General features: G+C 40.0%; 1 protein-coding gene across 2 annotated transcripts in view; it reads left to right on the plus strand.

Annotated features, from left to right (window-relative positions):
- The window catches only part of LOC116854123 (metabotropic glutamate receptor 2-like), a 178,103-nt gene that overhangs the window by 61,776 nt on the left and 102,917 nt on the right, over positions 1-13,410 (plus strand). For both annotated transcript variants that reach the window (XM_032835724.1, XM_032835723.1), the window contains one exon: positions 7,416-10,559. In XM_032835724.1, coding sequence (XP_032691615.1) covers positions 7,448-10,559 — 3,112 coding nt within the window. In that variant the 5' untranslated portion in view covers positions 7,416-7,447. The remainder of the gene's footprint in view (positions 1-7,415; positions 10,560-13,410) is intronic.

Consider the following 13,410-nt stretch of genomic DNA (forward strand, 5'->3'; position numbering starts at 1 on the left):
AATATAAGTAGAACACATAAAAGTGAACAAAAATTATATTTTTGCCATTTTTCAAACAACCACGTAAAATTTCGAGATATTAATTAAAATAGTTGAGCATATCAGAGCGCGGCGACACGGCAGACGGGACATACGGCTCGCCGCGGCCGGCGAAGAAAATGGATGATTGGGCCGTTTGACATACTGAAATGAGTAGCTCCGTGTGTGCGTCCGTGTACGTGTGCGTTCTTCCATTTTCTTCGCCGACCGCTGCGAGCCGTATGTCTCGCCTGTCGCATCGCGCGTTCTAATTTGTCCAACTATTTTAATTAATATCTCGAAATTTTACGTGGTTGTTTGAAAAATGATCTATACAATTTTTGTTCACTTTTATGTGTTCTACTTATATTTTTCTTTTGGTCCGTCTTAGGCGGGACACCCTGTATATAAGGAAAAAATAATTTCATCAGCGTAATTGAATTTTCCGTTACCTGGTAAGAATAGGGATCTGATGAAAAACTTAGTAGGAACAGAAAGACACCTGTAGGAGGTTTCTATTCAGTTAATTGTTCTCAGTTGTTATAACCAAGTTTTAACAATGTTGAATGTTCAGACAAATATTTTCAGTTATATTAATATTAATTAAAATGTTTAAGTTAAAATATTTGTGTGTGAGTGTGTGTAACATGTTGATAAATTTTCATCTATTTTAAGTCCCTACTCAGTTGCGCGAACTGAGATTTCCTTTCCGTATAGTATTCACTTAATTGAATTAAACGTTAATGTTCAATGTTAAATTATCACTATAGCGAGTAGTCGTTAATAATTCCTCCATTACAACGGACAAAGCAAACCCAAAGTTACATCTCCCGCATTACCGTCTGGTTCTTTTTAATATAATTTTATCTTTGGCGGATATTTTCACAAGAGCTGAAAATGCATGTCGCGGCGCTGTAAGAAATCCGTGAGCGACGATAGGTCGCTATAAAAAGTTCCACCGTGATTATCGCGGAATTACGGTGCATCCGTCTTCAGACAGCGTGGGACCATTGCGCCGTTTTTAATCAACAAAACAGGAGGAGAACGGATGCAAAGCGGAAGTATAACGACAGGTAGACGACGCCGAAAACACACAACGGAACGACATGTCGGTTTACTCGTGATTAAAAACCGCTGCATTGTTTCGCGCGTCTGGCATAGAGGAGCTCGATAATTTGGACAAAACAATACAGGAGATACGGCGTAATGGGAAACGGTGTAACGGACAGATCCAATAACAATCGATATAAATCGATATTTTTTCGCGAAAACATTATCGAATTTATTTTATTATCTCTCCCGATCATAACAGCTTTCAAAAGGACTCTCGTTCTTTGCAGCAATGTGAAAAATTTCCGAAATGAGCGCACCCTTCAATACGTACTCTTCATTGTTTTCAAGGTAGCTCCTCGCTTTTCCTCCGTCGGTTGTACATCGTGCGTCATTAACGTTCCTTTAATTCCACGCGCCTTTACGTCCCGCTTTGTTCATAACAGCTCTACGCAGCAATGCGAACTCGGACGTGCGAAGATTCACAAACCTAGCTGTCCCGCGGGATGCGTTTCCCTTTTCTCTTTATATATCTCTCTCTCCCTCCCCTGTTTTCCTTTTTATTACCTCTTTTTCTTTTTTTTCTGTGTCGTCACAGACACAATAAGAGCGAGCCGTAACGAATCAAACGTAAATCCACGGAAAAATTAGAAAAACTAATTGTGGCGCATATTTCCATACAGATTGGTCGTCTATTTCCTCGACTCGGCTTGCTCGATTTTTTCTGCGTATCGTGGAATAACGCGAAGCGACTATACTTTTCGCGCGAATCCATGAAAAGAGGATTCAACAAAAAAAAGGGAGAAAAATTATAAACCAAAAGAAACGTCGTGGTATGACGTTCGACAACTTGTCTAGCGATTTCGTAAGACCGCGACAGTAGTTGGTTATGTGTGCCGCACTCGGTTAGAAATTGCAAGTGGCGCGAACCATAATGAAAGAGCCACTGAGAACGATAGTCGACTACGGTGGGGATTCGTTTACTCACAGTCACAAGCTCGCGCGACTGTAATTAAACGGCACAGAAACCGCAGGAGCCAGTGACTGGAACCGGTCGTCCTGGAAACGGCTTGGTTCCTGTCTTTATTACCGAAACTCACGGATGACGAGGAAACTTGGATAATTTTGGAATCAAGGTAGATCAGCCGGATTAGAGCGGTGAGACATTAAAGTCAGCACCGATATGTTCGCCTCAATGCACAGATTATCGGAGACAGTGCAACGATTTCCCCTGACCGACGCCGATGACAGCACGTGCGACTGCTCGATTATGTCTCTTTGCGGTTTCTGTATTCAGCAATTAGCGACAATTGCTGCAGCAGGAGTTTATAACGGAACGTTTTACCTTTCTACAATTTTACTTTTTTTGCTTCTAAAAAATGGCATCACATAAAAATTCCAAACATTGATTATGAAATGCAAGTTAGTAACCAAATTTTATTTGATAAATATATTGGGTGTAGTTCCTCAAAAAGTCCACCCTTTGATTCTCATAAAATTCGATTGAAATAGTAATACTCCCAAATAATATAAAAGGTTTTTTATGGTGTTTTCCATCGTTCTACGAAAAGAAATACGTCGGTCATTACACGCATTACACATTGCTTCGAAATAGGAAAAATCTATCAGTATTTGACATAGGGAAAATAAACGGTCAGACAGATCGATAGTGAGAGATAGGTGGAGGCCGATGTTCTCCATTATTTGTCTCGGTTAGAATGATTTAACGTTACAAAACCCGTACTTCCCTTTCGCCAATCTGGTTGCCTCTCATGGCGCTCGATGAAAGTAACTCAAACCAGGACGAGGTATTACCGCACTACTGGCTACAATTATCAGCCGGTACATGCCGTTAACGAGGAAAGCCTTTCAAAGGCAACACAAAGTTTCGACTAAAGTTTATAGGCGTTCTCCGACAAAGGAAGGATGTCTTTTTTTCTCGGTATGCCACGAAACTTATTTACTATTTCGTTTCGATGAAAGAACCGCTTAAGCAAGTTTCCGCTTTAACTCTTCATTCGCAATGTCTGACGATATCTCCTCTTCCTTTTGTTTCTTTTTTTTTTATTTTTGGTCCATCCCATCATATCGCGGCCATTCGATCTATATATTGGCAATAGCGGTGACTCCGTTAATGCATACCGATATTGATGCACAGAGAAGAATATCGAAACTGTTAGGGAAGCTATATTAAACGCACATGCAAATTTTTGACATGTTTTTGCACTTGCAGCAGCGGTTTGCGATTTTATTTTTGTTAGGTAACATTTAAGCGATCTCGCCGGAGGCAGAACTGGGCATGGACATTGCGAAGCTTTCTGATATAACGCGTTTCTTATTGTATCCATTTGCTGCGCGAACAAATGGAATTGCTTCTGCAGCGACGAAGTAACGCGCAACATAAAGTCGCTCGTAGTCGCGCTTTATGTGACACGCTCAACTGCATGCTCTCTTGCGAAAGTATTATTTCATGCGCACTTGTGATGCATTAAGTTTTCGAATTTCGAGAAGCAATAATCTCTCTCTCTCTCTCTCTGAAGATTTTCACGTATTGTATTACAAATCAAAGGAGGCATTTCAAATGGTTAGAAATATCGATGACGTTCAATGAATAAAAAGATAAAAGCAAACAGCTCGTGTGGAAGAAACCAAATCAAAAGATAGTTTAACAAACAGATAAAATGTGTGGGAATATGAATACGACGAGAATTCATTGGCATTCGGAGAAACGATCAGTTCTGAGAAGCAGTCGCAAATGAACTTTGAAGCATTTTTCCAGGAGAGCAATCTAAGCGAGTAATACTGAAGCGTTCGATTTGTCAATAGCGCGAGAATTCGCGCGCGCAGTCAATAAGATTCATCATATTAATAACAAGTAACAATGAGTCGCCTCCAAGTGTTCGCACGTCCGCGAGTCTTTAGATGTTTAAGAAGTGTTATTTAAATCATCAATTTCTACTGTTCTTTTCATTTTATTCATATTTGGAATATCCATTCTATTATTAAATCTATAGTCATTCCATCGACAGTCTTATTGATATACTCACAAATATATTTGAAATATGAAGAAACATGACCAGAAAGACAGTTTATCTATATAATTAAATATTTCTATATACATATATACACATATTGTTCCATTATATGCGAATAATATTCCGCATATACACTGCATATATACACTGCATTTCATATACGTGAGTTGAATATACATTACAATACATAGTATGTACATAGTGATGGTTTTAGTATATACATTCATCACTTCACACGATATTGATCGTATTCTGATACGATACTGATCGTATATTCCATTTATACACATGTCTTGAACATACTTAAGTATGTTGAAGAGAATTCGCAGTATCTACAATATCTGTTATACAGGTACATTCTTCGCATGTATGTACACGAGTATATCATGGTATATACAATATGTATATACACACTACATACTGAAAAAAAATATTTGAAAACTTATTTGTGTGATATAAAGTTTCTATTCCTGTGAAATCAACTTTATATCCTACAAATATATTTTAAAGTATCTTTTTCAATGTATGTATCGTAATACATATCCAACTCATAAATGAAATTCAAGCATTTATATATAAAAAAATATTCAATATTATATGGCTGTAAGAGGAAGCGTGTATTTATTATATTTTCTATTTTTTTTCTTGGAGTCACCTACAGCATTCAAACAAACGTGCATGTGTTGCATTTATACAAAGGAAAGATTTATTTACATTTAATATATTACGATTTATTTAACTTGGATTTATTATAGAGAAACAACATTTTTTGAGGCAATATTTTTCGCAATTTCGCAATTTCGCAAGAAGAGAGAAAGAATCAATTAATGTGTAATTTAATAGTTTATTGATTTGGGAATAGGTGAAGTTTTTTTAAAATCAATAATTGGAATACAGTGAAGTTTTTTTAATATCAATAATTGGAATATATCGTTGACGTAGAAATTTGATTCATCGCGTACGTTGCAATTCCGAAAGAAAACCCGGCATATGTATTGTCACATGTTCAAGCATTATGTTCTTCCGTGATCTAAATAAAATTATTTGCAATGTTTATGATTAAGCTCTTACTGGCGATGTTTTTCTTCGTATTTTAGATTATATATCTACTATTTACATTAAAATATAAACCGAGTATATTAAAATATATTTAGTTAGATAGCTAGATAGCTAGATAGATAGATAGATAAATAAATAGATAGATAGATAAATAGATAGATAGAAAGATAGATAGATAGATAGATAAACAGATAGATAAAATAGACAGATAGATAATAGTAACAAAAGTAATACATTGGATAATATTGTTAGAGAGAATTTCGAAATCAACGACAGGTAATTGTTAATTATCTCTATAGATCAATGAACATCAAAGAGTAAGGATTATTGAGCTCACGTCATACGATATATTCTTTCAGAAATGCATCGAATTAATCTCAACATAGTCTGCATTAAGCTATTGAGTAGCGTAGTTAGTATTAAACGTTAATGATTGATAATGTATTCTATCGAAAATAACTATGATCTCGCGAAAGTAGCGTCTAGCTCGCAATTTCTTCGGGACAACAACAACGGGGTGGATTTATATCGGCTTTCGTTTGTAAACATTTATAGTACGTCTACATCGCTAATCTCCAGTTTAGTAGCCAAAACAGAGGTGGACATGTGTAATCCATATTTCGGGGAAATCGCGATGCACATCTTGTTTATCTAATGCATATTTTAACGAGATAACTCTCGTAAATTGTAACATTTTAAGAGAAAATTAGAAAAGTCTCCAATTACCAATCAGTGTGAGTTCAATTTGGAATATAGCAAGGTATTACGAATGAGGGTAAACATGAAATGAAAGCCGAAATTTTAAGTCTCTTTATTTCTTTCTCTTTTTCTCTTTCTCCCTATCTCCCTCCCACCCCTTCTAAGATTTTCCTTCTCGTGTATCGCGTTCAAAATTAGTTTAATCAACGTGAATGTCAAGCACACGTCAATAACACCGTGAGATATGCGTCATGTAAGTTGCCTCTAATTAACTGGATTTATTAATTATGCTAAAGGGATTCGTAACGCGAGAGTAACGCGGGGTCAAGGGAAAAAAGGGGAGGGAGAGTGAATTTCCACCTCGATTAAAATGAGGCATCAAAGTGATTTAACGACGTAATTGCAACTCGTTAGCATCTCTCGATGCAAGACCCCGATACGTAGACCCCTTTTAACTGAGCGCGGCGCAGTGGAATGCACCGAAATTAGAGAACCGCACCGTCCGCAAGCAGTAGCGGTGCATAGTTGTGGATCCGAGCGTGTTCAAATCAAATTACGAATACCGCAACGGGTATGACAAGCGACAAAGATTGTCTGCTTTTGCCACGCCGTTTGAACCTGACGCACACGATGCGCGCGACTTCCCACTTACCCGAATAGTAAGTCAGCGGAAATTTCACATTGCATCCGCTTCTCTCTCTCGTTCTCTATCTCTCTCACTATCTCTTCCACTATGCTTATCTTGAAATACCAACTTTGCTGTATATAATCGTCAATGAGAATAAGTAATCTTTTTAAATAGTTATATTATTGAAATAGTTATATCAAATAGTTATGTTATTTAAATGAGTTTCAAGATGAATTTTAAATAGTTATATTAGTTAAGTTAGTTTCGAGATGAATTTTAAATATTTATATTAGTTAAATGAGTTTCGAGATGATTTGATAAAACTTGCACTACATTAACAGCAAAATTTTGTATATAACATGGAGTATATTCTTCAATGCATTAACATTTCTACTTGTAAAAATATTTTAAATTATATGCGATTAGATAGGAAAACAATGCATATTAAGAAAACTGCATTATTTCGATATCCAACATTCCCTTAATTCTGATGATAACACTCTCATTTTATATACTGGACGTATATTATTAAAAAATTTATTTCAAACTTATTAAATCACTTATCGTAATTTGATATTTTAAGCTTTCGCGGTGTTGTCCAATACTTTGCTTATTTTCCATGTTTCAATCGCGTTTTCCTTATATTTCGTTCAAACGTTTTGTGAACATTTCAGTTTACATCTTCAGAAAATAGGGCAACCTGAGACTTATCGTAAATTGCAATACTTATCATAATTTGTAACAATTTTTCTTCTTTTATTGTTTTTAAATGTGTGTTTAATGTGTGATTTCTATATAAATTAAAATGAAATTTACACCAATACTCCAGGCGCTTAGTGTTCCTGTCAGAGTTAACGATCACGAAAAATCAGTTGATCTTCGCGCGTAAATGCTGCTTGACACGTGATATTTTGGCGTTTTTCCAGAATCTGGCGATGATTAATGTGACGAAGAGGTGATGTGGCGAAACTTTGGCTGGACGGCCATCCTGGCCATATGGACGATCCTCCTGATTTTGAACAGCGGTTTAGCCGGTGAACGTATTTCCAATAATCCACGAATCAACACCTCTCCCGAAGCTCACCGGGGAGCTACAATTCCCCAGCTCGATAAGCAGTTTGTCGACGATTCCCATCCGCGATACGCGAAAGAGTCTTTCGAAGCGAACCATCGTCATTCATCAACGCATACGAGGGCAGTTTCCACGGGATTGAAAAATACAGAAACTTGGGATTTCAATGGCCTGGCGAAGCGCATTGCGATGTCAGACGCAATAGTCGCGCCGTCGGGGTGCTCGAGAAACTGCGACGGCAGAAATGCTCGGCTGGCCGCCGCTGAAAGAGTCGCAACGGGGAGTAGTATGTGGTTGTCGAAAATCATAATTCTGGAGAAGTCGGGGAGGACGCGTTACCGTAAGTTCCCGTCGAATCCGGGCGTGTCGACGTTCCGAAAACTGAAAGGCGCCTCGAGGTGGAGAAAACATAGAAAAGGAACTACCTATGTGTTCTCAAACGGTTGCAAAGAGGCAACGGCGACAAGACGCGACGCACAGATGTTAGACGAGCCGACCGAGTGGCGAAAAGGACGAATCTTTAGTGAAGGAAATAGGGCGGCTGCATTCATCCGCGGCAAATTTTCAAAACGCTCGCAACGCGAACAAGACAGCTCGACGACGGAAAATCCCGTTATTTCGGAGTTCGACACTCCAGCCGATACCGAATCCTGGTACGTCAGCGAGATACGCAATAACGAAAATCGAACAAATCCCCACCGAGGGAGGCATCTCCAGCTAACGGAAAACAACGTGGATAAACCGAAGTACGCGGGAGTTAACGGCGACTCGCGAATAACGGAAGCGAGTTTCCCGAGCTATTCGAAGGAGAATGTAAGAAGCACAATGGACGCTGTTATGGACGACACAATCATGAGGAGTTCGCCTCACGAGAGCTCCACCGTGAATACCGGCCCATGGACCGCGTTGATTTTCAGTTCTGGACTGCCGAACGCGCGCAAACAAATCTACAGTGGCAAAAAGCCGTTTAGCTATCACTTTCCGAAGGACGAATACTCGAGATCCTATAAAGCAGTCACCGAGTCCCCGGCAATCGGGTCGCGCCGCGAAGGGGAACGCTCAAAGGTAGGATTTAAAGTAAATACAGGCATGCACGAGGACAGGAAATGGAATGAGGATATCGGAGACTCGTTCACTTTTCGTGCACAGAACTCACCCGATAGGTATCTCAGTAGGAATCGGATCGGCTTTACGGGACAACCTCCTCCCCCATCGCGGAAGAAGGCAGCGAGTGCTTTGAAAACGGCACTCGATACAGCGGCCTCACGACGCGAGTACCATTCTTCGGTGCACAATGTCGGCGCGATAGCGGTCACCCGAGCGACGCGTCCAGCGGGTGGGCTGCAAATAAAAAGCGCCCTGGCTAAGAGGATCAGCGGCGACGCAAATTACACAACGCATTACGCGCCCACAGACAAGCCGTTATACATTAATTCATCGGGCGATCGGATCGATGAGTCGAAGGTAAAGCTCCCGACGTCGCCGCGTCGTATTTCAGTCACGCAGCGGTGGCATCCAGTGCACGTACGACACGTTAAGTCCACAGGCACGGCCCGCGAGCGGATCACCGACGGCGAGACTGAAGTTCATGGCGCGACTCGGATCGGCTTGTGGAATGTCTCCCGCAGCCCATCGGGAATCGCAAAATTCGGAAACCCCTCGGAGGAAAAAGCGTGGAGACGCTCGAGATATTTGCGAAAGTTCGGCGCGCTCGATATCAGGCTGTCGCGACCGCCGTCGCCTCACATCATCGTCGAGGCAGCAGCCGATGGTGGAGCGAAACCCGACGGGCGGGCTCAGGCGACTTTAATCGCGAACGGATCGATCTCTCTCGATGCAGTGATTATCACTGATAATTCGACAGAAACGTGGAAGATTAATAGACGCGCGCTCTCGTCCCCGTCATCGTCCTCGGCATCATCGAGCGAGTCTGGTGGCAAGAATGCAAAAGTTGTAACGAAAGATCCGAATGAAAACGAGAATGACGCGCGAAAACAGCCCGCCGCTCGTTTGCGAGGTGACGACACTCGCGACTCGACGTATCGGCGATATAAACGTCACGAAGTTCGCCTGAGCACTTGGAAAAGTTCGACGTTAACGGACCTCAAGTCGCGAAGAGCACTCGATACGGTAACAACGGCGACGATGAGAATGACGAAGCCGCTCGAGTTTACCGCGAGTCCATCTATTTCGACTACTCAAATGAGCGATGCGGCTCCAGTATCGGTTGTCGCTGTAGAATCCATCACGACCACTGGGGCAACACTAACTTCTCCGAAATACCGCGGATTCCAAACGCAGCGGCGATCAATAACGCCAACAGGCACCGATTACCAGCAATACACCAGCAACCCAGCGAATGTAGGTTCTGGTTCATTAGAAATGCCGTTTACCGACTCGCCAAAAAAACCGAACATTAGCGCGATGGGAACACCGGTGCTTCTAATCAAGACGCCTGATCAATTGGCCACGGGAATCGAAACAGGTAACATCGTAGTCCGGAAAGAATCTGCCACTACGGAAGCAACCTCGTCGGCATCCGGCGAGAACGTCTCGGACGCGCCATCAATCGAGCCAATTAGCTCGCTAGAAGGACGTGCGGAGTCTGTTAACGGTTCAGCCGTTCCGATCATCGATCCGTTTCCTCAGAGGAGCAACGATCCCACTCGAGATGTCTTTGGTAATGTTACGGTAGAGAATGTCGACGAGTCATCAGCTAGTGCCGCGTTCTTGGACCAGTGGCCTGTGAAGCACAGCGCAGTAGTGGAGGGCGATCTCGTTCTCGGTGGATTAATGATGGTCCACGAGAGGGAGGACACGATCACATGCGGCCCTGTGATGCCTCAGGGTGGAGTACAGGCCCTGGAGGCGATGCTGTATACGTTGGACATGCTCAATAATCTGGAGATCGTGCCGGGTGTTAAAATTGGAGCGCACATACTCGACGACTGTGACAAGGACACGTACGGTCTTGAGATGGCGGTGGATTTTATTAAAGGTATGTACTACGCTATTATTGGATTATTACATATGCCGACCATTTTATGCACACCATTTTATGCAATGTGTAGCGAATTTGTCTCGTAGAAAGTTTTTACCGATATTTTCTATATCGAGTTTATCTAAACAAATCACTTCTAACAGAATATTTTATTGTATTATTATATTATGAACTATATAAAAACGAACAATATAAACAATATAATATTGTTATATTATGTTTATATGTCTGATATGTGTTGCTGTGCATGCATCGTTTCGAAAGAAAACGTACGCGGAAAAAATAACATGCTTGGCTCATACATAAATCTATTGTGACTTGAAGCCATATTTATCAATGTTGCCAACGTTGCTAAATAGAATTTACCGCTTGGGGTACGCTCATATCCTACCTTGTCATTCTCGGTTTGCAGGAGTCATAGTGGAGACCTCTAGTAGAGAGTCTAGTAGAGAATAGATATTTTTCGTTTTCCGAGTAAATTACAGCGAGAATCATATTGTAATTATGTAATCAGGAGAATCGTCCTCATTACAGTATAGAATTTTTTTGGGACAAAAGTCGAGATAAAAACCAGACAACTTTTTTGAATAAGCATTACACGGAAAGTGCAGTATTCCATATTTTACTTTTTTATAAATTTTCAAGGATTATAAAATCCGGCATTGTACTGCATTTTTCATATTTGTGTAAAAAGAGAAAGAGGAAACTGTAAATAGCCTTTGTTGAGCAAATATAACGTCTGTGAGGCAAAATACAAAAAAATTGCAGGTACTACGGAAAATGTAGTCTAGCTGCACTAATCTCCAGCTGTTGCATCCGCGCAAATAATGCATTAGCGTTCACGTGTGTATGGACATGCAACTACGCAGACAGAGTGATGTTTGCGCTCTTGCTGCAAGAGGCCTCAAAAGTCAAATTAGGATTTGCTTTTAGCTCCTGCAGATCTTTTAATTCAATAGAAAGAATTTTTAATTCAATAAGTTTTTGTTTATGTAATATTTTTAACTCAACTAAGTTAATTTTATAAGCCATTAACTTAAAAAAAAAAAAAAGAAATATATATATATATATATATATATATATATATATATATATATATATATTAACTAATATAATCCTAGAAATACACACATAAGAAAAAATAACTTCAATTCAAAGTGATAATCGTCATTATATTCTTCAAATCTACTATCATCTTCCTTTTTTGCTTAAAATTGGAGGACAAGGCCTTGAATTTAAATTGTTACTTGCTTACGCGTGAAATCAAGCGAAATCGAAAGGGGATTATTGAATAAGCCCTGGAGATAATTTCCGATATGTTGTTGCCATTGATGGAAGCAGCGCGACGAGCCTATAATGTCTTGGGGGAAATTTCCAGCCGGGAAATTACTCTAGCGAAACCATCGCGGCGTAATTTCTGGCGGGGGACGAGATTGTATTGACTTATTTCGTTATCGCCTTGGCGCGACGCAACGACCGAATTTATATGCGCGTTAGGCGGAAAACGTATACATGTATGTCATAACGTGTACGTGTATATTAGAGACGACATTGTCGCCCCTTTCAAGAGGCATTTACGAGGCAGAAAATAAAGGGGAAATTGCTGTATTTTTTAACGTTGCTCACGAATAACGGATGTTAGTCGAAGGTTAATTGATTCATTAATATTCTAATGAATATTATGAAACATAATGTGTTTGTAGAGGAAATACAATACATCGCGCGGAAGTTATTAAGTAGAAAAAATCGTAATATAAATTGAACATTTCTTCAGAATATAAATTTAGTTTCACTTTAGCAATTTGGTTAGCAACTTTTAATTTGATTTTAAACAGCAACGGTGCACGGTGTTAACTAGAAACGGCCACTTGAGAGTAATGTTCATCCTTATCGTGTATAAATAAAGCAGTAGTAAACATCAGTGAGCCAGCATTTCGTATCTCGAAGAAGCTGCAAGCTCAGCTACCCACTGTCGGTAAGTTTCCTGTTCGACAAAGTTCCATTTTCAGCTTTTCATAAAATACCGACAAACCTGCTGTTATAATCAAAAAACGCCAACGTACGATAAATTATTTTGTACTTTTCGTCGCCATCAGCCAGTAACACAAATCGAACAAATTCTACGGATGTAGAATTCTCGAACATACTAAAATAATCAATCGCCGCAGCATCTGTGCGTGTGTATATTGAGTAGCACTTGAATAAATCGTGTTACTTTGCGATTGTAGATAAAATAAAAGAAACCGAAGCGCGTTTATGAACCAACCAAAAGTTGAACATATCGCAGTAATAAATAAAAGAATATAAAAAATCAATATGTGTATCAATATGTTTAATACCGTTTTGAATTATTCGTTGATATTCTCAGGGAAACAGGAAAAATAGTGTTCTATAACTACTAAATCGGAGTCTGTATCTACACTTAATTTATGCGCAGTGTATATCTCACGTATATAATCATCCGACGAGGAATGGTGAACGGTGATATTTTCGCCGTGAGAGAAAGTAAATTTAACTTTTTCCTCCGTCGACGGGGCGACGCGAAAAACATAGTGGAATTTCGGCTTGTGTTTTCTAATTCATAAAGTTTTCGTAAAAATATCGCCTCGTAAGTTAACACGTTCTCTTACTCTCGGTCAATGTGTAGAATCATTTGAAATTCAAAAGAAACATGCAGTCTCTGCATGCGGTAAAAATTTCTCCGCAACGACCTCAGTAAAAGTTATGCCGTAAGGAAGGTGAAGCGTCACGAGCTCGCTGTGATAACACCCGAAAGATTAAAGTCGTTGTATTATTCAACGGATGGCACGTCCGAGCGATGTGGTCTCTCCCTCCCTCCCCCCCCCCC

The sequence above is a fragment of the Odontomachus brunneus genome, unplaced genomic scaffold (assembly GCF_010583005.1).
Source record: "Odontomachus brunneus isolate Ranch 3 - 2012 unplaced genomic scaffold, Obru_v1 Obru_scaffold_008, whole genome shotgun sequence".
NCBI lineage: Eukaryota > Metazoa > Arthropoda > Insecta > Hymenoptera > Formicidae > Odontomachus > Odontomachus brunneus.